Source organism: Balearica regulorum, chromosome 17 (assembly GCF_011004875.1).
Source record: "Balearica regulorum gibbericeps isolate bBalReg1 chromosome 17, bBalReg1.pri, whole genome shotgun sequence".
Taxonomy (NCBI): domain Eukaryota; kingdom Metazoa; phylum Chordata; class Aves; order Gruiformes; family Gruidae; genus Balearica; species Balearica regulorum.
The window spans coordinates 49,486-76,755 of record NC_046200.1 but is presented as its reverse complement, the minus strand read 5'-3'; the positions used below and the strand labels follow the sequence as shown (position 1 = coordinate 76,755).

Here is a 27,270-nt window from a genome sequence, read left to right as displayed (position 1 = left end):
TGATTCAGAAATCACTTTTTAATGAAAATAATGAAACACACTGTAATACAGGTAGATATTAAAAAAGAAACAGTATGCATGTTGCAGTTATTCAAGGAAAACATTGCAAGTTTAGCAAAACATTTCCAGTGCAGGTAACAGATTTTCTTCTTTTGAAGATGGACTCTAATTGGACAGTTGAATAAAGATGGATTTTTTCAAAAAATCATTATAAGTTAGCCTGGAAGGAAAGGTTTCATTTTCTGAGTACTTTCCCCTCTTGCCCCCCCCGCCCCCCCCCCCGAGTTGTATCCTTTTAAAATTAGGTCAGAACTGAAAAAAAAAATGCCACTTTGAGTCTGCATTCAGAGACTCACCAAAATGTAAGAATGCAATGTTTAACTATCCTCAATATCTCTCCCTCCCTACTAAAAAAAACCCCAAAAAACCCCAACAATTTGTAAATTCAACCCAACTTGCCAATAGTCCATCTGACTGCATCCACTTTCACATCTCTCTAAATCAGCCTTACGTGGCCCCAGAGAAGGCAATTGTTTCTCTGATAATGGCTAGCATAGTAGGCTAGGATTCTTTTCATTTTACTAACTTTCAAGTAAAAGAAGAAAAGTGCAGAGCAATCATGAAGTCTTTTGATTTTGTCAGAACTCTGGTTCTGCTGGCAGAGATGTGACTGTTAGAAGAAACTAATGCCCAAAACTTTGAGAGTGATAGTAGGCTAAACCTGCCATGATCTAATCCCAGGAAGTTGGTTAGCATTTCCCATATGATTCAACACTCATGACATTGAAAGCAGAAACCAAATGATAGCATAGTATATGAAACCGTTGTTTGTGTTTGGAAAGTCTATTTTTGTTGCTGTGGATAATTTAATCCTCTGTTATGCTTTTTCTGTATTTCATTAAAAACTCCTCTGGAATTCCATTGTTTCTTGTTCAGATACAACTGGAACCTCTGAAACAAGTTTCTGGTTGCCTTTGTGTCTTTGGAAGAAAAGACAAAGAAGAAGTTTTAAAAAAATAAAGGCTAGAGGTGACTGTTACCATAATGTCATTGCTTAGATCAAGGGGAGAAGAATATTGGATTAGGTAGAATACTAACGTTGCACCAATTTTTAAAGTACCAGTTCTACATAATTCCAGTGCATACCTCCCCCAAGGAACATTATCCCTCCCCTGCCATACACTACTGAAGATTCAAAATATTTAAATTGCCAAAAGTGGTGACTGAAGCACTCCTTCTATTTGAGCAAAATTTGATGAAATTAGAGAATATTGAAGGTTTGCTGTTATCCCTGTGCAACAGTCAATTTCTGTTTTCTAGTACCATGGTCTAAATTACAGGAGCAAAAGGAGAAACTGGGCAAATGTCAGTGGTTTGAAAATACTGATAATGAAGAGTCTGGAAAAAAGGTTGGGTTTTGAGTACAAAAAAGAGGAGAAAAGTCTGAGTGAGTAGGGAACTCGGGAATCAGTGGTAAATTCTGGACCTTATATTGGCTTATTTTTTTTTTCCTGTGCGAAACATATCACCAAAATATTAACAGATACATTTGTGTCTACCTAAGCAACCCTCACAACTAACTGAGAAGGAAAAGCATAAACCAATTTACTGAGCACCTTGGTATGTTGATTTCCCGCAAATTTTATTCTAAATACTGTGATTTTAATCAGGTAGCTTTGTAACTTCACAAATAAATTATTTTGATGAAAAAGTTCTGATCCTTCTCAATCAATCAATCACATTTGCGTGTCCTGATAATACAATTCCAACTTTGCTTCATAGTCTTCCAGAAGGACACAAGGACTATTCAGATTTGATGTTTTTCATAAAAGATAGTAGCAGGAAAATATCATGTTTGATTTCTTTGTCATTGAGAAAAATTAGTAAAAAGGTCATAACACTTGCTATTTTTTTAGCAGGTTCATTAGCGTGTTCAGTTCATTTGAGTCTTACCTCTCCTTTCTACATAAGAAAGTCAGACGTGCCAGGACTGCAAGACCAACTATTCCAAATACACAGCCGAGAAGAATTACTTGTTTGATATCTGAAAAACAGAGATCGACCACAACAAAACAAGAAGACATTGATACATTTCTTCATATCTGTTTGAATGTAGTCACATGTGACAATTTTTTAAATTGTACATATAGCGTTAATTTCAGTGTTCTTCGTATTTGTGGAACAAACTGGTAAAGAGTAGGAGCTCCCATAATTCCTACATTTAACAGTTAGGGTAGATGGCTGCGAAAGCTGTTCTAACACAAAGAAAGGATGGCTAGTGGTTAATTTAATATGTAGTTAACATCATGAATGTACCATATTTATGTAGAACTGGCAATCCCAACAACTGTCATTTTTCATTTCAGTTTGATTGCTTAAATATTGCCCCTGTGTTGGCATTAAAATTTTGAAACTGCCTCTGCTGCTTAATGCTCTGTGTAAAAGAGAGCGACTCTTCTGATGTGGGAACGGTGAACTGCATCAGACAGCATGAACACGCTAAAAGGGTCAATTTAATTCCGCAACTGCATAATAAGGACACATGGAAGATAGAAAGAGACCAGATATGAAACCATTTTGAATGACAAATCTCCTCTTATTTTCTTATTCTATTAAAGAGTTGCAGGTTACCAGTTCTGTCACTTTCCTACTGATGTAGGACAGTGCTAGCAGGATGCTGTATGGCTACAGTGAGCAATGGAAGCTAAAGATACCACTCAGGTAAATTTTTCATGACACCTAAGAGGACCAGTAAAAGTTTAGGAGATGCAGGATCTGGAGTGAACTGTCTGGAAGAAACAATGCTTCTTGATTTTTGTATTTTAAGGAAAATACCTGCTGGAGTAGCACCGCTGAAAAACTGCAAGTCCTAGTGTGAGCAATCTTTGTCCCAGGTTCAGTGTCAGAGTGTCAAACAGAAGTGTAGTTCCTTGGCTCTGAGACACTGTAGCATCCTAAGGTCAAGTAGATTCAATGCCCTGCCCTTTTTCTGCACCTAGTGATAGCACTATATGCATGTGTCAGGGAACACACAGCCTGTTTAGAGATAGGTGAGCAATGGTGCATCTGGGCTGCGTTTTTGCCAGTCTTTTCTTCCATTGCTCTGTCATCCCTGCAGGAAGAACTGCCCAAACTACAGCCTAACACACAGCGGTGGCAGAGCAACAGACGCTTCCGTGATCCTAGAACAGATAATTTGGTTTCTGATTTGGTTTATACTGAAGTTTAAAGAAAGAAGTGCGATACATAAACCATTTCACAAGCATTGGTCCTTCATCCAGCAACTCCTGTACAAGGCTCAAAAACTTCTGTCGGGCTTACACACACCTTACAGGCAGGTACCCTGTCTTTGCCAAGCGGTGAGCACCCACCATTGGCCTCGGTAGTTTGGCCCAGTGGTGATTTGCCTCTATTGTGAAATCTTTGTGTTTAATTTATAATCTCATGTTAGATTTCTTGATTTTAGTATGTTTTGCAGCCAGTCTCCTGGAAATGATAGACAACAATTCCATAGTAAGAAGCCCTAATGTTTTTTTGCATCCTCATCTGAAAAAAAAGCACAGAAGACTAACAAGATTTCTGACAAACTTCTAAAAAGAAATGTATTTACACAGAGCCTGAGCCTGGGAAATGAAACCTAGAAGTGAGAAGGGGGTGTGGGGGGTGTGTAGAAAAAAGACAGACAAAACCAGATTGCACTTAATACCACCAAATTATTGTCTGTCACAAACAGACTATATGTATATATTGCTAAGATTTTATAATTTTTAGCTGCATTTTACTTCTGATTTTACTAGATTCTCCTTTTTGCTTTGGCTGGATGGTTTCTTTTTCTTCCTCTGTGTGATACTCTGTGAAGGGAGGTTGCTGTGGTACTGGCCAGACTTGCAGTGGGATTGTAATTAGAAGCATAGCAAAATAATTATTAGCAGAGGATTTCCATGGAAACTTTAATTCAAGGAAGCAAAACTCAAAAGTAACAACATGCAAGCCCAAGCGCATAATTTGTATTTGAAATTTCAAATACAGAAATGGATTTTTCAAAATAAATAGCATTGAATTTTCTTGTTTCCATCTCTTCCTATACAGTTTTCATAGTCCTCATGCCTTTATTTTAACTGTTCCAGCTTTTGAAAAACAGAAGCAAGCAGCAAATAAAAAACCTTGGTGATTTGCAATACAGAGCTTGGATTTGATGTGTCACAAAATTGCAGCGAGTGTAATGGGCACAGCACTGTAAAGAAGTACTCCTGGAAGCTGAGAATAATAGAGGGCTGGGCCCTGTGTTCTTGACTAGCATGAAAGAAATCATTTGAAAAAGCGTGTTTTAATAGTTCGTGCTGGAAGTAAAAATGTGACCACTAATCACAGTGGCTAGGTCAGTGGTCACCCATTCAGGCGCCCAGAAATTTGGAAATGCTGTCCATTAATTTTGTCAGCATTTTCCTGGCATCAGGAAGTCCCTCTATCACAGGGCTTGATAAAATGGATGTTGGTGAAACAGCAGCATGCTGCTGGGTAAAGAGGAAAAGAGTAAAGAAACCCGATCTCAATAACAACAGATTTTGACAACATGAAGACCTTTTTTGTACGTATGCTGAATTCAGAATCAATGCGAGGAAAACTGGCACCGGATTTCAACTGTGTCTCAGACCAGAGATGGAAATGTATTTAGTGGAAAGCAAGTACTAGCTGTCCGTGCTATAAAAATACTAGAGGTTTAGACATAAGTGAGAGGAACTTTGGACCATTTTGCCTATCTTTGGAGAGACTTGGACCTATCAATAAAATACCCTTCTCAGACACAGACTGATATACAGCAGCATATCTTATGGTGCAAAAGGAGGAACGAGGCTAGATATGAATGCCATTATTAGGGCACAGAAGTAAAAAAAAATGAATGAAGAACTGTGTATGCAATTTATATTTGATAGTGTCTCAATCAGTTGTCAGTATTGTCAGTATCCTGCTGTTAACGGGCAGCATTGCCATACTCCAACTTCCTGAGGCTAATAAAAATCAGCATTATTTGGCTTACATTACAAATGAACTACGACCCCAAATATCAAATAGTAAGGAAGGTTTTTGTTACAATCAGATCAATAAAATTCTTTCACATCTTGTTGTTCTTTGTCATCGTTCAGGAAACCATGTGCTGGAAAACATTACGGTTTTTGTTTGCTTACCCATAATGCTGCGGCATGTCTCCATCATTCTGAATGCAGTTAATCTGTGCGTATCTTCCAACTCCTTCCCTCCAGTCCCTCAGGGCTGGCTTTTTGCCCCCCTTTCTGTAGTGTAAATGTCAGCATCCAGTTTGCTTATTGAGACTGACTGGCTCCTATCCAGTATGTATGCGGTTGATGGCAGCAATGGAAAAATGTTCTTAGCTTTCAGCTTGGCAAAATGTTTTGCCACTAACTTTTTAAGATCTGGCCTTACTTTGTAAAGATTTCATTCTTCTCAGACTTTTGACAGACGATCTATTATTATTGTGAACTACGAAGCATGCTAAATTATCCACTAAACTTCTGAATCTTTCCTATTTTCAATAGTTAATTAAAGTACTCCATATGCTCTGGCCTATCGTGTTAAACAGAAATGTTCTGAAATACCTCCAGTTTCACTCTTTCTAAAATAGCATCACTACTGAGATTGGCCCCTGTGAACACAATCAGTTGCGTGTTGATTACTAACAATGGCTGGTCCAAGAAAACACTCCTTAAATGTTCGCTCACCTATTTAAATTTAAGCAACATTCCCTGTTTTGTATGTGCAAATGTTCAATAATTATTTTTTATGCTAAAGTCCACGGTTTTCTGCCCAAACTCGCTGCGGTTCATCTCACAAATATCACTAAACGTGCAGAACTGCTTTGGAAATGAACAAGCAATTGGTGCAGGCCAGCAGAGGCTGATGAAATGTGTCAGCTGGCCAAGAATTCATTGCTGATCTGTTGTGCTCTTTCTACATTTCTTTGGAAGGTGCTCAGAATGGAGAATCTGTTGATATGAATTATTTTATGAGTACTTTCGGGAACAATTAACTCAGCATTAAAAGTGCTTCAACATGCCATGTGGCCTTGCATCACACTGGTGCTTTGAAACATTGCCATCTTGAGGACATTTGGAGTGTACGTGGCGTATGAATAAAACAAAGTTGAAACTGTTAGACAATAATTGGGCAGTTTCCTGTAAATCGTAGAGACAGCCTAACCACTACTAAATCCAACAATCCCAGGCCCATTGAAAATCTAACAGTAGCAATGCAAGAGGGGTAGTAAATTTATGTTATTTATACTAAATAGTATTACATCATTCACAATGATTTTACTGCTATAGAATAATACATTACATTTTGAGATAACATAATCCTTTAGAACAAAAGAGTGGAAGCCTTCAACAATTGTGGGGTGTGTCTGCTCTCGAATCACAGAATCGCAGAACAGCTGAGGTGGGAAGGGACCTCTGCAGATCATCCTCTCCAACCTCCCTGTTCAGCAGGGTTACGCAGAGTCAGTTGCCCAGGACTGCATCCTGATGGCTTTTGAGTATCTCCAGGGAGGGAGACTCCAGCACCTCCGGGGGCAACCTGTGCCACTGCTCGGTCACACTCATGGTGAGAAAGTGTTTCCTGATGTTCAGGGGGAATCTCCTGTGCTTCAGTTTGCGCCCACTGCCTCTGGTCCCTGGGCACCAGTGGAAAGAGCCTGACTCCATCTTCTTCGCACCCTCTCTGCAGGTATTTGTACACATTGATAAGATCCTCCCTGCCCTTCCCCCAGAGCCTTCTCTTCTCCAGGCTGAACAGTCCTAGCTCTCTCAGCCTTTCCTCATAAGAGGGATGCACCTGTCCCCTAATCATCTTCATGGCCCTTCGCTCTCCAGCATGTTCACATCTTTCTTGTGCAGAGGAACACAGCACTAGACGTAATACTGCAAGTGTGGCCTCATCAGTGCTGAGCAGAGAGGAAGGATCACCTCCCTTGACCTGCTGGCAATACTTTGCCTAATGCAGCCTGGGACACCATGAACCTTCTTTGCCACAAGGGCACACTGCTGGTTTGTGTTCAAATAGGTGTCTACAGGGCCTCCAGGTGCTTTTCTGCAAAGTTTCTCTTCAGGCACTCATTTTATAATGTGCGACTTCATAACCCACCCCTCAGATTGCTCACTGGACACACGTTTGCTCCAGTTAGTTGCAAAGAAAGTTGAAACTGTATGAGTGATGACAGAACAATGACAATAAATGGTTGAAATGTTGGGGGTTGTGCCATCATTTGTACTTGAAAAATAGCTTAAATTGTGTGGATACTAAAGGATTTCAGTAAGCTCTAGTTCTCTATGTGTATGCATAGATTATATATTTATAAACCTGCTAAAAGAACATTATATTTACTTAAGAAAATTACATGAAAATAATGCTGTAAATAAGGATTCTTTTTGTAGCCTTTGTATTTTTCCATTACAGAATAATTTTTAGCTAAGTACTATGCTGTCCTGGTTTTCTAAGGCTGAGTTTGAAATTTATTTTAGGTTGTCCACTCAAGAAGCATGCCTACCAGTTCCTTTCAGCCAAACCTAGAGAAAGGGAAGCATGTAGCCCTAAACTCTTAGAAAGAGTAGACACACAAAATAAATAAATAAACAAACACACCGTAAACCACCTGTTACTTAGATTTGAATATTGCTGTTCCTAGAAACCCAGGGATCTCATGTCCAATGTCTTCCCAAGTAAGAGAAGTTGCTTTTGTCAAGGGCCATCATCATATACTGAGATTACCTTCTCCGTGATAATGATTTTTTAATGTCAATTTGTTACATTTAAAGGGAAACAGACCTGTTCTCGGGATGCAACTGGGTGTGTCTCCAGACCAGGCCCCCGTCACTTGGCAGATTCTTTCCTTCGACCCAGTGAGTTCATAGCCCTGATTGCAGATGAAACTGATGGTTGAACCCAGCAGGTAGTTAGTTCCATTCTTTCTTCCATTGGTTGGATGATCCAGCCAGCCGCAAGAGATCACTAGTAAAAGAGACATATCTGGTTAAAGTATTTTGGATTCGGACTAGCAAATCTCCATCACAATGATTCAAAGGGCATTTTAATAGCAATTCATGGAAAGACAAAGATTTTTAGGCTAACTGAAAGACAATACTCTCTGATTTTTTTTTTTTATTTATTTATTTCTAAGTCCGAGGAAGACAGGTGAAGGCACAGAAAATGACGATAAGGGTTCTACACGGTGGTGTAGTAGTGGAAGAAACGGAAAGAAATTATTTGGTGTTTGTCTAAGTATCCTACCAGTGCAGAGCTTTTCTGGTACAAGGACAATTCCTCCCGATAAGAGTATTTACAGGTGCACGAACTTACAGTTGAGCAAAGCCTCCTTGAACAATGTTAACTATTTAGATGCCCTGCAGAAAGAACGGTAGTGACGGATGATTTGTGGAATGTTGTATCACCTGGCTCTAGATGTTCTACCAGCAGCTTGTGTTTCTGATGAGATAGTCTTGTGGAACTTCCCACTTGAAGGCTTCTTGTTGTCAGGACATCGAATCTGCAGAACGGGTCAGAGTCACACAAGATGACCATCTCTTTCACCAGGGGATCAGCAGGGTCCTCATAAGGAAAGAACACAGGCAGAAAGGAAGCACTGTGCTTTTCCCCATAGAAGAAATTGTTCAGTAAGAACTCCGTGTCATAAGTAAAAAGAGAAGTTTCATTTTCAACAGCCCCTTGGGAGACGGAGAAAGAAAGAGAGATTCATATGTAACATTGCCTACAGACCTATACCACCTTCTGCTACTAATCCAAGCGTAAATGTAGCTAGAGCTGGAAGAGATCTACGGAGCCCTGCAGCTTCCTTCCACTCAAGATTATTTTCCTTTTCATCTTAACTTAGCACTAAAGTTAGTTAACGTGCTGTTTGATCAATTACTTAAAATTAGATCCAAATAATTGTGTAGCTATGATTTTACATAAAGATGGTTTTAGATGCCTGCTGACAAAATGGTGATAAAGAAGTACCTCAGACAGAGCTAGCTAAACCAAACATTGCGAACAGAAATCCTGATCCTGCATGTCCCTAAATTTATCACATCTGCCATGGCCCTGCTTTTTGATTTCCCTCTGCTAAATCAGAAACTTCCTGAAGTAGGAGCAGGGAGACTTTTCAGTATGCTCTGAATCCTGGAGTATGGCTACACTGTGCTTGATATAGAGATCGGCTGGTAGCCAGAGGGTATTTTGCATCATGTTTCAGGTCCTTACCCACTGGGGTAGAGGAGGGCATGCTTCCCTTACTCCCTTTTCTTCCCCCAGTTTAGGTTGCTTACCACAGACTTCATTTGCTAGTCTGTAAATCACAAGCTGGTTTGAATTTGTAAAGAAAATGTAATAATAGACCAGAGAAATTTACTTACAGTTAGCTCCAAACTCAAACAACTGCTGGGGACTCGCATGAACTGACATGGTGGTTTTATTCTTGAAAGTATAGTCATCCTCTGTATTGCCATTCATTACCCCAAAGAGACCCTGCGTGTGATTCATAAACTTCTCAGGGAGCAGAACTGTCAGGGTCAGAAATCCTCCGCTTCCCCTTATTTCCACTCCAGACCCAGAAGAGAACATCACTGTGATGTTCTGATCAACTGTAGAATGGAGAAAGAGACCTATAACAATGAGAGAGAGAGGACAAAATGGCTAATCATCCATAGTGAACAGACTGTTGTGTCATCAGTTCTAACCATTTTTCATAAAGCTGTTCCTCCCTTCTACTCTGGACTGCATTCCGAGAAACATTTAAAGGGAGGCCACACCTTCATACGTGCAACTGCGGTAAGATGACTACTACAAAGTAGTAGCAAGAAAAGGTCCACAGTTGACATAATCTGCACTGCCTTTTGCCAGTGTCCCAGAGCAGACACTTTACGATATGAGATGATTACATCAGAGAGTGGCTGTGAGTTGGAAGCACTGCTCTCAGTCGTCACAGGTTTCCTCTGCTTTTTGATTGTCTTGTCAAGACCTCCCTAACATGGCTTCTTCTCCAAGCCTCATCACTGTCCCTTCCGGTTTTTTTCCTTCCCGCATCTCTCTGCCTCTGCAGCTCCTTGTCAATGTAGCCTTCCCTCCAGTCTTCATTATATTTTCCAGCCATTTGAGAAATACTAATTGCTAGCCACAGAAAACTTCCTCTGCTGAATAGGAGACTTACTGTTAAAAATCTAGTAATGTTTAGGGTATTTGTCAAATTATTATAAAGACTAATCAAATGATCACACCCCTGGAGGAAAAAAAGTCAACTTTTCATAGTCTTTTCGGTAGAAGAATAGAGGGATAACATCTGGCTGATCAAGAGAGTTCCTGATAGGTGAACATGAAATTTAGTTATATTTTAGTATATATTTTGGTTATACTTTACTAGATTTCACTTTGCTTGGTAGGTTTCATTGCATTAGATGCAGTAAGCTCAAAGCAGAATGTGGAACAAGGAGTTTTTCATTCCGTTCACCCTCCACAGGAGGAGAAGGAAAACCATTGCTCTACAAGTCACTGAAAGAGGACATAGATGATGTGGGCATTGAAGCCACCTGTTAAAATACTTCACTGTCATTGCCAGGACAGCATGCCATCCCTTCATACTCCCCTCGCATCCCAGAAAGTTCAGGCAAGCACCAGGTGTTGGAAAAGGTTGTCATTTCTGTTATTTGGACATTCTGTGAGAGGAGAACGTGCCAGTCCAGCCTACTGGCAGATCAGATGACTCTGCCTCTTCCTGGACACAGCATAGGTGCTTCCAGTTACAGCTGGGCTAACTGGCAGTAATGCTAATGAGAAGCAGGAAGGCTGCAGATTCTGATGTGCTCACCCGAACCACAACTCCTTGCTACACCTCTCCATGGGAATGCAGATAGCCACGATGTGCTTCTCTGTAGCATGCTTGATCTGTGGCTATTTGGAAAGAGATGCGCAGCCCATAATTCTAGTGGCTATATTCCTGCCCATATTGTAGCTGTCATCAGTCTCAAAGGCCAGAGGAATCCATGCACTGGGCTAGTATAAAGACACAGCCAGGTAGGCAAATTGGATGGGAAGGGCTTTCTCCCCCATGCTCTCAATTTTATTTCTTTCACCAAGACCTGTGCCAACTGTGCACTGCCACTGATTCTGCCTCAATCTGGCAGAAACTGATCTGAAGAAAGTTATGTAATAATAAAATAAATTCTAATGAGCTGGGACATTGCCTGTCCTTTGTTTCACTCACATAACTTTTGAAGTGACCTGCAGCCTGTTTTGCAAAAGGACACTGAAAAGGGAGTCAAAACCATTCAACTAGAGATATTTTTTAGCTATACACGGGCTCCATCAGAATATAACATCTTACAAGGCTGATATTTGTAACTAACCTTTGAGGTCCATCCAACTTTGCTCAGAGAAGCTGATGACCCTCTGGTTCAACAGGACCTCCAGATTCAAATTCTCTGAGTAGCGTACTTCGATCACATCAGAGTTGTTCTCCTGCATGGCCACTGCAGACAAGCCTGTCACCTGGGCCCCAGTTCCTTCCAAATAAAAAAACAACCCCCCAAAATACCCAGCATGATACAAAGTAAATGTGGAAGGTTATAATGATACAGGCAACCCTTCCCCCCCCCCCCGATATTTCCTAAAAATAATTAAATATGATTATTTATATTTCAGGAAATTGCTAAGCATGTAAGTCACATAGAAACCCGCAGTATAAGTCTCCTACCAGTATATTATATTGAAAGCAGAATGTTTAATGCTAAAAAAGCCTGGAAATTCTAAATTCTTCATCCCAATGGCAGTGGCTGAGCTATATAAGAAGACCGGTTGATCTTCTTCTTGCATATTCAGTTCTGTGAGTAAGGCCTGGGAAAATCGAAGATAGTATCAGGGAGGGCATGACAGAAAAAGGAAACAGAGTGAACAAAAATTTAAGAAACTGATCTTCAGAATGAATTGCTCAGTGGCTCATGCCACTTCTACCACAAACACAGTAAAATCTATCAGCTGCAAAATATTTCCTTGACAATCTCCATCCTATCCAACGCGATATTCAATATAAGCATTCATGTCTATATGGCTGCTGAAACGCACAAATTTTAGTCCATCCTTATAATTCTACTAGAAGTACTAAATCCTTGAAGTGCATCCCTGAGGCCAGCTGCAATATTCTTTCCTGAGGCAAGCTTGCTATTTTACACACCGTAAAGTAGCACTAGATACAGGAAAAGCATAAATCTAACATAAGGCTTTTCAGGTTGTCATGAGAAGCATGATCCCATTCTGCTGTTTCATACTCTATTTTTCCCTCATTTTAAAATGCAGGTATATGATAATCTCCTTCTTACAGACTGGTTTGCAATCTGCCCATTCAAATGATGAAGGCCACAGGTACCTCCAGAAAGGTTCTTGTGCCCCAGGTTTCGTTTTACAAACAAGCCAAAAGACCATGACGATCAGGCCCTTTGAATAAAAAACCGACCCCCTTAACCAACTTCTCACCGGACATGCTGTACTTTTCTGCTAGCTTGAGATGCTCAGAAATAATTTTTTCCCCATCCAAAGTATGTTTCCTCATGTCCTTCTGGGACAGTTTTGCTCTGTCAACACATGCGTGCATATACACCTAACACAGAAAGAAAATAAAGCAGGGCATACACTTACCTGCTTTATATTAATTTTCAGCTACAATACTATCAAAATGCATCATCTGGGAGCTACGGCTGTCGACTGATTCCTAGAACCGACCTTATGTTTCCTTTTAGATGGGAATGGGCATGGAGAGAACTGAGAATTGTTTCCTTGAGCTCTTAAACACAACAGAAAACCTTACACTTCTATTACTCATACCCAATAAAACTAACAATCTTTGATTAGGAAGTTGGGTTTTTTTCCTGAACATTTTGTCTGCCTTCTGATTAGCTTCAAAACATTGATCTTTCACAAATGGCCAAAAAAAAGAGAAGACTAGAGAAGACAGGAGGAATGCTGTAAAGTGCAAATCAAGCAACCTCAGAAGCTACTGTCATCCCCGCTTCCTCTCTTACCAACTTACCATTGGGAAAGTGTGCTTGCTGTGCTCTCCCTTGCACTCTTAGGGCTGTGAGATCAGACTCTACCAACGTGTATTCTCCTTGGCCTTTGAAGGTGAAGTTCAGACCATCAAATGTGAAGAAGTGAGGATCCCCAAAAGCAGATGCTGTTTTTAAAAGCAAAAAGAGAAATAAGAACAAGTGAAAAACCACAACCCTCTTCTTAGGTTCACGAGAAAAAAAATTCCCATTGTGGTGATCCAAAGAATAGCATTTAAACAAAGAAAAAAAATGCAAGGCTGATCCATGGTAAATGTGACATGAGGAACAGCCATGACATCCTTGAACAGTACTGTGGGAATGGTGAGTAATGTCATTCCAGTCACCGTCATCTTCATCTGCAAACACTTAGGGCCGCACTTTAAAAGGCTGTTATGGGCAGCAATGCTCACCCGGTAGGCTCCCTACCAGAATTCTCACTGTCAGGCTAGACGCGTGATTCGCATGTAATGTATGGAGAGATTTGGACACAAACACAGGCCTATGCCACAAGCAGCTCACCAGGGAGCTTCCAAATGTAGCTGGAAGTGGCAGCAAAAAACCCCTGAAGTTGTGTCATCTTATCTGAGGTATGACTCTCAGCGACTAAGGATATCCATGTGACAGGTAGGTCCTTAACTGCTTGATCGCTAAGTATTTTGGATCATTTTCTCTCTCAATCTTTCCCTAGAGAAAAAAGTGCCCTCCATAAAGCAGGTTCATTAGACCAAGGGAAACAGGGCCTTTTTTTTTCTCCTCAGCAGTTAGTGCATTCACTTGGGATTTTCAGACCAAAATGCACATAGCAAATGAACACTCACAAAAGAAAATCACCTACTCCTTTGTTACTTCCAGACAGGGAAATTTGTTGGGGGAAATTAGGAAAGACTTTCACTCTCCTTCTCTCCTGGGATGGTCTTGTGTTCTGTGACATCACATGCTAGCTACCTCCTCCAGCGCCCTCTGCAGTTTTCTCCTTTTTGCCTGAAGCAAACAGCTGCCTCTTTTCACTTTTCTTTTTTGCAGGAGGGCGCAATCCTGCTAGACACCTCAGCACCCCAGCAGTATAGAAGAAGGCAAGACAGTGGCAGCAACAGAGATATGGCAAGACTTGAGGGCTACTTAAAAACGAAGGGCAGGAACAATGGTCAAACTCCCACATTTGATGAGAGTAGCATTTTTCAGCATGATAGCTTTCCTAGCTAGTGCCAAGCTGTCATTAACTATCCCTAACCGTCTTCTTTCTGAGAAAGTGCCCACTGATTATAGAAAGTCATGGACATTCACTACTAAACTTCAGCTATTCAGGTTCCAGGGGTTAATGAGATACTCAACAGCAGAAAATCTTGCAGGACAATTAAAAACCACATACAAATTTTGCCACTGATAGATCAATAGAAACCTTCCTCAGAAATTTTCCACAGGCCACTGTACTCTCACCATTGTCAACTGACATACATACATATACAAATATTCTAAAAGCCAACACTGCATGAAAAAGCTGCACTCCATAATGGAATTCTGACATCCTTACCAGCTCGAGGTGGGCGATACGTCCTGCAGTCGCTGGAGGGCCGCTTTTTCATATAGAAGTGACAATTGTCAGACCACAGGCAGCAGTAATAGAAGCTGATGACATCGTAAAGCCAATGGGAAAAGCCAGGTATCCGGGGAGGCTTCATGAAAGGTGGTGAACCCCAGTCATGGCCTCGATCAGGTGTGCTGCCTCCGGTGGAGTCATGCGTGAGGATTTGTGTCCCTGTGGAGTCATAGCAACACTGCTGTCCTGCCGCGTACTGGGGACTGGTTGAGAAAAGCAGTGAGAAGAAAGTCATCGTTCAGCTCTGTGAAGTCCATTCTTATGTAGAGGTTACTATTGCCTTTCTATGCGTATAGCTAAATGTTTCGGTTGCCGAGCTTTATATGATGTCCAGAGATGATACCTCCCAGTTAGACTTGCGCTCTCGCCTACCTCTGTTCTTATAAATTAAATCAGATTAGGGATAGGAAGGAAGGGGTTTTTAACCAAGGCAGTAAGGAATTTCTGTAGGCCTTATAGCTACACAAACATAGCACTCTTTAAAATTGTTTGGATAGAAAGTGTGCAAAGAATAACTTGTTGAACTTAAATAGACCAATACAGGAAAGGCTTAATTAGGCCTAATCAAATCTCTTTTAGGCATTAGCACTTGTTTAGGTATCCTAAGGTTTAGCACAGTGCAATTAATTGTGTATTAAATCTAAGGCCTTAACTTCGTCTCAGCAATGAGGACCAATACGGGAATAAGAAGGATACAATGGTTGCTATGAATCTGGGAGTTGAGCGTCCAGAGACCTGGATGCAGTGACTTCTGTGACACTGCTATCTCCGGGGCAGAACAAGTCATAAAACAAATGCAGTTTTAAAAAATTTTCTTTACCTGGCTTGAACAGCTCTTACACAATGCACAGCGCCAGGGTGATAAGTACACACGCTCCCCTTTTCAATGTCACAGCCATAGTCTGTCTGAAAAAGATCAATGCTCACGCTTACTGGGGTTTTTTTCCCCATTGTCCTTTTTATTTTTGTGTCCTCTCCCCACCCTTTGTTTCTGACCTAAGTTTAAATTCTAAATTAACTGGTTGCGGCTGTGTATTGAATAGCACAGAATGACAGGAAAAATAATGAATTTAATACTGAAGTGACTGGAGCAACACATTAGTCTAACCTGAGCATTTTGCAGTCTATTGCAACGGACCTTGAGGAACAGGTGCAGCTAGGTGGGGAATTCAACTATAAGTCCATAACAAACACAGTTCACGCCAGACTAAACTTCACTTTTGTCCTATGTTCTTAGACAGAGGCAGAGCAGTAGATCTATTTTTTTATTCACGTGCTTTTAATGGGATCATTTAAAATACACATCATGTTTCGAGTTTCATAACCAGAAAAGAATAGCAACAAAATTACCTAACTTTTATTTTATTTTTATTTTTAATATGCATAAACGCACTGCCACCATTTGGTATCATCAATAGGTGAGGAAGTTACTCTATCTGGTCCTCAGATCAGTGCTGTAAGTGAAAGTGTAGACTAAAAGGCAATTGATTTCTTAGCTTTTGTCAGTTCCTTGTTAACAGTGAAGCTGAGAAGGAGGAAGGAAGCAGGAGACAGGAAATAATGGATTATGACTGTGGACTTGAGCTCTGAAGTAGAAGGTGGAAGGGTGTGCAGCAAATTATGATATACTAGGCAGACATACGGCCTGCTTCTTCTGGCATGGGATATCGCCTACAACACAGACTGCCATCTCATAGGATCTCGAAGAAATCATCCCTGCTCCCAGCTCCATAGAGCTCATTGCTCCTCCCTGAGTGTCTTCTGTCTACCACTGCAACTACTGTCTTAATTCCCTGTTTGAAGGTTATTTCCATCCGCTGTCCTACGGGCACTTTTTTCATTCATACTACCTGGGTAAGCTGTATCTGCCTCTGCCATTTGACATGCTACTTGTGCAAATTTAAATAATCATTTCATTTCCTTGTAATGACTTTTAGAGAGGGAACAGGGGTGTGTGGGGAGTATGGCATTCCCTAAGCTTCTACTTGAAACCGTACTAAGCCAAAGGGATCGATTAATAACTTACATGGAACCTGCCAGTGTCAGCTCTTGCCTGTGCCAAGGTGCAAGGGCAATCTATAATTTCTTCCATGAAGTTTGGAAGCTTCTCCTCCTTTCTGTCCCATTCTATACATTTTGCAGTTGCCCATGCATCTGGGTCATTTCTGAAGTCTTTCCCAAGGTGCCAAGCCAATGCATGCTCTGAGCTCCAGATCGATGGAATATTGCTGGGAAAAAAAAAGAGCCAAAAAATAGATCTGATGATAGCTGAACAAGCACCGTTTTGACAGTAACGCTGTGTCTTAATCACTAACTATAGCTACGAGGAGTCTTTCAACTTGCAAGCTGCTATTTCATTACAAAGGCCACCTCTTTCTTTTTCCTGCAAAAAAACGACAGCGAATCCAACGCTTCCTAATTTAGAAGGTGACATGACAGCATGCAGCAAGTATGCAATGATCAGAATACATTTTAGCATTTGTGATTCTGGCTTACATGGATCTTTCTAGAGACAGGTTTTCTATTCATGCCTTTTCACACTGTCGTTCCATTTAGGCCAGAATGAAGAACGTCTGGATCCTCTAACAAAACCTAACCCTGTGCCCCAGTAATACCAGGCCTGATGGCACCAGATGGGGAGAAACCATCCAGAATCCTTGAAGTGTTCCAAGGCTACTCTGTTCTCCAACCATGAAAAAATATCATACGTGAAGTGTAATAAAAAAACCCTCTAGAAAGAGGTTACCCTTCCATGGGGAGCATCTCCTAAATGCTAAAAAAGGTTCCGATCTATTAGCAACACGTTTTAACACTGAAGAGGTGGTATTTATAAATTCAGAGGGGCTGTACATCTGTCGTGGTTTAGCCCCAGCCTGCAGCTGAGCACCAGCGGCCGCTTGGTCAGGGCCCCCCTCCCCCGGTGGGATGGGGAGGAGAATGGGAAGACAAAGGCCAAACCTCATGGGTCCAGATAAGGACAGTTTACAGGGACAGCAAAGGGAGAGGGAAATAACAACAGTACTTAACAGAATACACAAAACTGGTGACACAATGCAGTTTCACGCTCAGACCCGTCAGGAAGCCACACAGCCCAAGCCGGGAGCCCTGGAGCCGCACCGCCCCTCCCCGACTAGCCCCCCTTTTATACTGAGCATGATGTCACACGGTATGGAATACTCCCTTTGGCTGGTTTGGGTCACCTGTCCTGGCTGTGTCCCATCCCAGCTTCTGGTGAAAATTAACTCTATCCTAGCCGAACCCAGAACAGCATCAAAAACTGCAGACGTGTGGAAGAATTATGAAGGAATATCTGTGCAAGCTCAGATTATGTATGGAGCACTTACAGAGGTAAGTCACCAAAAATCATGGGGAAATATACAATGAAATAAAAGGAAGTGGGCATAAAATTTGTAGGAATGCAAAGGCCTGCATACAAAACAGAAAAAAAAAATTAAATGCAGCGGAAGGCCTGTGGCTGCAGTGACAAAAGTTCCACAATTAGGACCTCCTCCACAGCTGTGACAAAAGAAATCAGCAGGTCCTAGTTTGTCAAGGGTACTGGGTTTGGCTGGAGTGGAGTAATTTTCTTCACAGCAGCCCATACGGTGCCATGTTTTAGATATGTGACCAAAACAGTGCTGATAACACTCCGACATTTTAGCTATTGCCAAAGAGCATTCACACAGTGTCAAGGCCACCTCTGTTTCTCACACGTAGGATAGCGGCTGGCAAGAGGCTAGGAGGGAACACAGCTGTGACAGATCACCCAAATTGACCAAAGGTATATTCCATGCTATAGACCATCATGCTCAGCAATAAAACTGCAGGGGAGTTTTTCCAAAGCAGCCCTTACTGGGTGACTGCCTGGGCATCGATGTGCTTGTGGGAGGTGGTGAACCATGAACGTTGTGATGTACTTGCCTCTGCCCATCAGTATAGCTGCTGGGTGTAATTCTCAAAATTCCAAAGTCCCACGTACTGTAATTTCCATTAGCGGGTACAGGAATGAAAGAAAATTTCCCAGTATTGGGGATTTCTCTTGCCAAAGTATAAAGATATTTCCATTCGGCCATCCAGTTTTCTGAGTAACTGTCACCTGTCACACAGAGGAAGAAAATAATTTTGGACACTGGAAGAGAACAGTTACCACAAGATTGAAATTCGATGTCTCCACCCATATGTAAATGAAGAGGAAAAGCTGACATTATTGTTACAAGTTATTTATACTTGCAGATCTCTTCTTGAGACCTCAGTGAAAGCGATCGCATGCTGTGCAGAGCTCCGCACATAAGTTACACATGCGATGACTGCTTGCGCGCACATAAGAAAAGCCTCGCTTTACCTGTTTCCTGGTATCCCCAGACTTCTATGTTGACGCGGGTTGTTGCAAGTGCCTGGTGTGTCCAGGTAAGAGTTAAGTTTCCATCAGTGTTGGGAGTGCCATAGTATTGCCATTTTGTCTCATTTACCAACGTACATTTTTCTCCATCTGAAACTTTGCTGTGATGTACTGCATTACAGAACAGAATAAAAGGATTAATGACATTACTGCTTTGCATAGCCCCGAAAAAGTGCCACTGTATTACTAAAGATTTAGCAGTATTTCCCCTGTGTATGTTTTCTAACAGGATGTACGATGTAAAAAGAGTAAGCTGAAGCTGAGAGAAGGCAACCCTTACTAATGTCTGAAGTCCTTAAATTAGACCACCACGATGCAGTTATTTTCCGATAGAAGTAGCTACAAAATGGGAATGGTTTTGGTCAACCTCATTTTTAAGCAGGACTTTTTATGAGTTAATGCTGCTGCTGCTGCTGCCATACAGCAGAACTCAATTGCTGTGAAAGTTCATCTCTCAAAATATGAAATAATACAAGAATTACTTTTCTGAGGTGAAACAGCCTGCGAAGGGCAAAGAAAAGTGATCAAAAGGGAAAGGCTTATATGATCTTGTATCCATGGAGCAAGAATATAGAAAGAAGAGGGATACTGTAGATTTAAGTAACCTGATAACCAAGTTCCAGAGTACGGAAACGTCAGCCCATCATCTGTAGAAACTTCAAAAGGGATGAAACCAGTCTCATACAGCAATGGGGAGATGCAGTGGGCTTTTCCATCCTTAGCAACATAGCCACTAGTTTTGATTTTCTGCTTGAACCTGTTGATGTTGAGAATACTTTTCAGCATTGCCACTGAGAAGGAAAATTCTGAACGTCTCAGTTGTGTTTCATTAAGTAACCTTGTGTCATGTGTAGATCATTCCAAGTCCCGTGGCTGTTTTGCTTGTAGCAGTGAACATAAACTGGAAAAATTTACGTGTACTTTGCACTAATTACACCAGCGTGAATTCTGGTGTGAATCTGTGCTCTGCACAAATACACAGCAATCTGCAAGCCTCAGATTTACTATTTAATTACTGGGGGAGGGGGGCATGATAAATTAGCAAGAAATAACAAAGGAACAGCAGGAAGACAAAGGTGATACAGGATTAATAGGATTACAGGGTGGCTAACATTGACCGTGATATGCACGCACTGCAAATTTCTGGTTTTGTGGGTTTTTTTTGCCCGTAAGTCCTGTGAATACAACAAAAGTAATTTCACGCTCTTCTAGAATTTCTGTTGCAAAGATTAACTCAGAACTCACTGCCCGTTATTTAACCATCTGCTTCCAGTTATGGCTCTTGCCCAGTGCGCTGAAGTGTAATCCCACCCATGACTCTTCAGGATTGATGTATGGTGACTGCATAGCTATTCCAAGTACCGCAGGGAGTTGGGGCCTGCCAGGAAGTAGTATCTTTCCTTGTCGGCACTGAAGTTTGTATTGGTTATGATAATGCAACTGTGCAGGTAATTCAAAGTACACAGTTGTGTTCTACAGAATGAACACCTGTAAAGGTCTTCCCAATGAAGAACTAAAAACCTTTACAGGTGCTGCTACTGCTATCCAGATGGGAAGGACTCAAAAATCTCACTCAGAACCTTCTATGGAAAGAACGTCAGGACATCAAGGTCAGTAAAAGTCAGTGTACTGTATATATTGCGTGTGTGACACATGTACCTAAGTGTGATACAGGCTGACACGCTTAGGATACACAGCGTTGTCTTACAGAAAAAAGATAAGGTGTCCTACCTACATTTCTTTCTCGTTGCTTTCTCATTCAGATTAAGAAATGGATATTCCTTTTTCACAAAATGGAAATGCTAAAAAAGTATCAACAACAAAGAGCCCCAAAAGGAAGATCTTTTAGAAAAGTCACTGGTTTGATATGTTAAGGGAAGAACTAGCAGAGTTACGATTGCATCACACAAGAACTCGACCTAAATTAAATGATCCCGTGTAGAAATACAGACAACATGTATCTTTGAGGGTGAGGGTTAGCAGAACCTTTGCATGTTTCAGGACTCTGGCAACTTTTCAAAGTAAGTTTTCACTCCTGTACAGACAAGTCTTGTTTTGTGGTAATTATCTATTGTCGGAAAGCGAGATTAGAAAGGGTCACCTCCCTTTGGCAGAGGAATATAAAATCATGGCCCACCTGCATGTTAGCACAGAAGAGGCATTAAGAGATGTATTTTCAATCAAAAAGTCTTTGCCTCCCATCAGAGATCCCGAGTACGGAGAAATTTGAAGACAAAATTCTTTATAATCAGGACAGCAAATCCCCAAGGACTGGCACGTCACCTGGCAAGAACAGGTACCAAGCAGCTCCCCACATCGGTATGAGCAAGAGTCTTGAGCTCCTTGTTAAAGGAAGAAAAAAAACAGAGTCAGGAATGTTATGGAACTCTTCTAGATGTACAGAAGTACAAGATCTAAAGGACTACTGTAAATAAATGAAGTAGGCTGGTTATGTTAGTTTAGGAATGTATTTAGGTGAAGGCTGTAATCACCTGCGTATTAAGGTTGCTCCATTTTGAATGGAACAATGCACTTCTTTACCTCCCAGCCAGTACATAATTTCACCAACTCCACAGGTATTTTTACATGTAATAGAAAGATACATCTCCCGAGCAGCCCCTCAGTGAATGTCACTAACTGTATTTATTTCTGAGAGTAGGTCTTAAGCAAACCAGGATGGGGTCCCGTCACTGTCAACCCTACACGGGAATCAGTGAGACTGAAGGCTAGCGCTCTTGGATGAATGGAAAGCTAACATTAGCATCAAAGTGTGCTCCAAAATAAGATTATGAAAAGCTACTGAAGTTCCTTTCTTTTGTGCATTTTATTTGAGGCTAACCCTAACAAGGGTTAAGGGTTAATGCTAAGATGGCTAGATACACAGACAGATGACTAGGCCCTTGGCTTAGGTCTGGCTGAGGTCTAGCTGAGCAGACCGTGAGTAATTACTGGACGTGACATGAAAAAATTGCTCAACACAAATAAAACAGTGAAAAGTTGACAGACGTTACAGTAACACTGTGAGGAACAGCTGGATTTCACTGATAGGTAAGGAGGAGTTAAGTGAGATGGACAAGCTGCACAGACAACTGAGAGCACTGAGGACTTTTTGGGGAGTGGAATCTTGCAAGGGCAACACTGCTTGGGTAACTATATCAATAATACCATGCGATGCTGAGATGACCCAGGTAAGTATCAGAAATTCTAACTTTGGACATGGCTGTAGCAAAATTGGGAACAATGATGAAAAAGTGATTAGGGGAGGGTTGCTTATCTGGGAGGACACAAGCAAAAAGAAAGGGAGGGGTCAAGGTGGATGGTGAAGAACAAGCCTGGGAAAATGGAGATGAGGGAACATAAAAGGAGCCAGTCACACATGAACAAGCTGCTGGTCAGTACATTTCTCGGACTGAGCTCTGTACCTGATCACCATAGCCATTTTATTAAATCCTGTTGCTGTTTTCTGTATCGCCTCGCTCTCTTGTGCGTGTGTGCGTGCGCACATGTTGTAATCGTAAGTGAACTTCAGGATCAACTAGCCAGTCAGTAGAAGGAGACTCGCACTTGGAAAGCCCCGAGGTCAGAGCTGTAGACCATGTAAGGGACTTGGGATCTGGGCTTAGCTAATAGGTAAATTTAAAGCCTATCCTAGCATGCAGGGTATCTGTGAACGTGGTGGGGCTGTGAATCTGGAGAGAAAGGGTGTGTTTGTGTTTTTGCAAGTGACCTACCATTGTGATCAGCTGGAGAGGAGGAACAGAAGCAGGTGGTGTGCACGTTTATGGGCTTGCTGTCTGTGTTTATTCGGATGCCAGTAAAAGCACTGATCTGTGTTAGCCTGTGTTAATGTAGCATGTGTATCTGCTTCTTTGCAATCGAGGCTCACCCTCCGTACTGGCTGGACCTACAAACAGCAAGTATTCACATCTGTGGGACTGAGACAGGAGGAATTTCTTGAATCTGAGAGTACAGCAGATCTGACGCTAGCGGATTGGGAAGGAGAAAGCTACTGCGTCCCAAAAGCTGCTGGATTCACTAACTCCGCAAAGGTTGTTAACAATGTACGAACAAGACTAGGAGAGGAAGAAATAATTTATGGTCACCCCTCATGGGGCTGAAGAGCAATTGTTTGCAGTTCCAGGTATGTCAGCTTCTGTTGAAATGAGGAGAAAATGTCGCTGAGTGTTGTTTTGTGTATGGCATGGGGGAAAAGGGAGGGCTGATTGGGTTTTTTTGGTAGGATGGAGAGATCGAGAAAAGGAAAAGGTAGCAAAATCTCTCTGGTTTTCTCTCTCTGCTGGCCTTCCTCCTTTATCCTGGGATAATATGTGGGCGTGTGGCAGGAAAGAACAGGAACAGCAGCGAGTCAGAAATAAAAGTCAGCCTTCATTCTGTACCAGAAAACCTGCCTGTGATGGAGGTAGAAATGCTTTTTCAATACAGGGAGCTAGAAAGTTGTTCTGTGTCTTTATTTACTGCATTCTCCAGATTGTCTGTTTATTTCCAGAAAAGATCCACTGTCCTACTGGAAATTACAGAGGAAGGGGCTGAAAACGACACCGTGCTGGTAAAAGCCAGCTTGTGTGCCTTTGCTTTAGCTTGTACAAATCGTATCAGTAATTTCTTACCAAGGTGCGTATTCTGAAGTTCAGAAGTCAAAAAGTTTGTAGGTAAAAGGAGGAAAATTTTTGACAGTCACTCACCTGCATTCCGAAGAGCAGTGAGGGTGAAGAGAATGAAGAAAGAAACATCTATGCCAACGAATTTCATATTTTGTCCAGATGATTCAGGATGGCAGATTGTGATAGCCTTTGTGCCTGTCCGGGAAAAGCCTTTTATAGAAACACGTGTCCAGAAATAAACAAGATTCTCACTGTTCAAAGGTTTGTTGTAAATTACTGAAGCAAAACAAATCAAAGGGGATGCTCCTTTTCAGAGATCATCTCCGATTCAGGAAGAGATGGGGGGGTGGGGGAGGTAGTCAGCAGAAATCCTACACATTATTTTGATAGTTATATTTGTCTGAAATGGAAGGAGATTTCTGTTGTTTTTATGAGCATTTCCATTCCAAAGTTCAAGACCACATTGGCACAAGGTGTTTATTTTACTTTTATTGGAGGAACTAAAAACAGTTATCAGTAAGAAGAACGATAAAGAATAGATGCTGACAGCACACTTTTGTTCAGGAGATAACGAGACATTGAGAAAGCACGCTTACTGCACAGTATGTGGAGGCACAAGGGTTGTAAACGACAGAGGTAAAAAGAGATTCTGAGGAAGATATAATTGAAAACGGTGGCACGATGTTAGAGCAATGAAACGGACTACAGAAGCCTTCCAACAGAAGCACAAGGATATTCCGGCAAGGAAGTAGGGCAGAGCTAATGCGGTAACAGCTACAGTGTTCCAATAGCAGAACAGGAACTTTATGACGGAGGGTTTTTAGGGGATACTGAAAGAATGCAAGGCATACTCCACTGATCTGGTATCTGAAATATCAGTGCATGAGATAAGAACCTCCTTGCACTTGATTATAGCTGGGTAGAAGAATCAAGGACAGGGTAGAGTGCGGAATAATGACATGGGAGTTTTGGGAAGCAAGGCTATTCAGACCTAGATAACCGTATCAGTAGTATCACGTAAGGCTGCAATTGCCTATAATTTTGATATACATGTGGCTATACTGGGACCAGCGGTCCCCAAAAAATAATTAGAGACTTATTGCTTATTTGAAAGGCATTCAGGTAAAGAACACGACGTGCAATGGCAGCAGTGGGCCAGAAAGAAGCGGAACATGAGGTATAGGATCACAGAACAATTGAGGTCGGAAGGGACTTGCGGAGGTTGTTCTCGAAAGCTGGAGAGGGACCTTTTACAAGGGCACATAGCGATAGGACGAGGGATAATGGTTTTAAACTGAAAGACCATAGATTTAGATGAGATAGGAAGAAATTCTTCCCTGTGACGGTGGTGAGACACTGGAGCAGGTGGCTCAGAGAAGCTGTGGATGCCCCATCCGTGGAAGTGTTCAAGGCCAGGTTGGAAGGGGCTTTGGGCAACCTGGTCTAGAGGAGGGTGTCCTTGCCCATGGCAGGGGGGGTTGGAACTAGATGGTCTTTAAGGTCCCTTCCCATCCTAACCATTCTCTGCTTCTATGATTCTTGTCCAACCTCCTGCTCAAAGCCGGTTTAGCTATGAGGTCACACCAGGTATCTCGGGGTTTTACCCAGTCTGGTCTCGAAAACCTCTGGACATAGTAGTCTCAATGTGGTCTAATGAGTCCTGCATAAAGATGATAATCACTTCCCTCGACGTCTGGCTGTGCTCCTCATAATACAGCCGAGGATGCCGTTGACCTTTTTTGCTGCCAGGGCGCAGCAATGGCTCGTGTTCAGCCTGCTGTCTGCCAGGACCCTCAAGTCCTTTTCTGCAGAGCTGCTCCCCAGTCAGTGAGTTCCCAGTCTGTATTGTTCTGAGAGTTTTTTCTTCCTCCTTCCTGAGCATATTTGTCCTTGTTGAATTTCTTAAGGTTCCTGCAGGCACATTCCTGCAGCCTCTCTAGGCCTAATAAAAGAACAACAGAGGACACCTCTATGATGGTAAGAATGCAAGGTGCCTACAGATGACAGTAAATCTGATCAATCAATCCCAAGTTCACAGGGACAGCGGAGGAAGACCCCTGGGACAACCCACAGGCAATATATGTGATTTGTTAGATTTAAGGCCAATAATTAACAGCTTTATAGTTGCAGGGGATAGTTTGCATAATCATGTAATTATGAATTAATATCATTATTTATCTAGCTTATTCTTATTTTTTTTGCTTTCCCAAAGTCCTCATAATGCATTCAGTAATCAATAAATATCACAATCAGTTTATATCAGTTATTTCCTCAGTCTGCCATCTAAAAATGTGATCATCAAACCTCAGAAGTAACAGTGCCCCAAGGCCCTTCATTTGTCCTCTTTTCATTCCTTTTGGCCCAAGATGCATAAATTGCTTTTTGGTGCTCCTGAGCCTTTCATTCACTCTCTGCCCCCCCTCACGACAACTCTTTCCTTTTTGAGCAGCCCATGGCTCTCCAGTTAGCTCTCAGCAAGCTGTTCTCAAGCACCTGAGTGCACACTGCTGCCCTTGCAGGCCCCAATTATCTCTTACGGCCTGATGGCCATGCCCACCCCGCCCCACTGCCCCGCACCCACGGGCCACAGCTGTGATGCTGAAGATGGCTAGGTGCAGCCGACAAGCACAGGTGTTCCATTAGTATAACGGCTCCTTTTTCTCTAAGGGGCTGCGGTTACAGGGCATTACTCCTCCTTAGGGTTGGGTAGAAGCCATAGGTGGGGCATTGTGCCACTGGCAGTTACTGCGAGCTGAGGACAGACAGGGACAACGAAGCCTCTGCCAAGCCCTGCCTATCGGGACTACACGCTTGCGTGGAGGAGGTGAACTGGAAGTCTGGGGAGGGGGAGGAGTTTGTGAGGAGTGCGGAAGGGGTGGGTCTGCGGCTGGAGCTGCGTGTCCCGCAGCAAGACAGGGGTCTGCGTGCCCGGGACCGTTCTGGGCAAGCCGAGAGAGACAGTGGGAATGCCGTGGACAGGCCATGAGAAACGAAGCCGAAGGGGCAGCTGAGATGGCTGCGGGTAGCGGCTGAATCGGGATCAGATTACAACTGTACTGGGGAACTCCGGACAGCGTTCAGGATCCGGCAGCTCCGCTCTGTGGCGGCGCACGGGGGAACGAAGCGCGTTGGCATTCCACAGCGAGAAGCGTAAAACGCCTGTCTGTCCCGAGCCATGCTGGGAGCTGCGGGCGACTAGCACCAGCCTGCTGCTTAGCCACGTTTGCACGGCATGACGGGAGCGTAGCCTCCCGGCACCGGGCTTCCTGTCGGCCATGTTGGCCTGCGGGGCACGATGGGAGTAGTAGTCTCGACACTGGGTTAGCAGTCAGCGTTACGTTAGAGTTGGATTTAGGGGTATGAGACAGAGCCAGAGAGAGGAACCAAAGCAGTGTGGAGACAGTGTGGGAAAAATTAGAGTCTTTGAACTAGGGGATAGTTCGGGGGGGGGGGGGGGGCTGTGCAGTTACCTGGCCGTTTGGTAGCTGTTGCAGCCTTTTGTGGTTGCTGGCAGTTGAAGGAGCATCACAGTTGAGAACTCTGCAGAGA

At 42.4% G+C, this 27,270-nt stretch overlaps 1 protein-coding gene across 2 annotated transcripts; it reads right to left on the bottom strand.

Annotated features, from left to right (window-relative positions):
* On the bottom strand, positions 1 to 26,551 carry SUSD2 (sushi domain containing 2). Of its 2 annotated transcripts, XM_075769543.1 has the most exons (16): positions 26,531 to 26,551; positions 23,803 to 23,931; positions 21,237 to 21,441; positions 19,705 to 19,856; positions 19,043 to 19,210; positions 18,622 to 18,796; positions 16,727 to 16,928; positions 15,521 to 15,606; positions 14,635 to 14,903; positions 13,085 to 13,228; positions 11,409 to 11,564; positions 9,423 to 9,671; positions 8,463 to 8,735; positions 7,840 to 8,022; positions 1,954 to 2,044; positions 1 to 980 (listed from the first exon to the last, which is right to left on the bottom strand). In XM_075769543.1, the coding sequence occupies exons 2-16, from the start codon at positions 23,867 to 23,869 to the stop codon at positions 899 to 901; spliced, it is 2,502 nt and encodes an 833-aa protein (XP_075625658.1). In that variant the 5' UTR covers positions 23,870 to 23,931; positions 26,531 to 26,551; the 3' UTR covers positions 1 to 898. The 2 variants fall into 2 exon arrangements, with proteins under 2 accessions (XP_075625658.1, XP_075625656.1); XM_075769541.1 differs by lacking the exon at positions 26,531 to 26,551 and having other exon boundaries at positions 23,803 to 24,854.
* Between the last annotated feature and the right edge of the window lie 719 nt (positions 26,552 to 27,270).

What these genes read in the sequence shown, in the direction of transcription:
- SUSD2 (XM_075769543.1), bottom strand. Translation starts at nt 23,869, where the DNA reads ATGAAATTCGTTGGCATAGATGTTTCTTTCTTCATTCTCTTCACCCTC. An exon ending in CACTGCTCTTCGGAATGCAG is followed by an intron (nt 21,442 to 23,802) that starts GTGAGTGACTGT and finishes TCCTTTAACAAG; the next exon opens with GAGCTCAAGACTCTTGCTCA. An exon ending in AGCTATACTGATGGGCAGAG is followed by an intron (nt 16,929 to 18,621) that starts GCAAGTACATCA and finishes TTTTTTTCCCAG; the next exon opens with CAATATTCCATCGATCTGGA.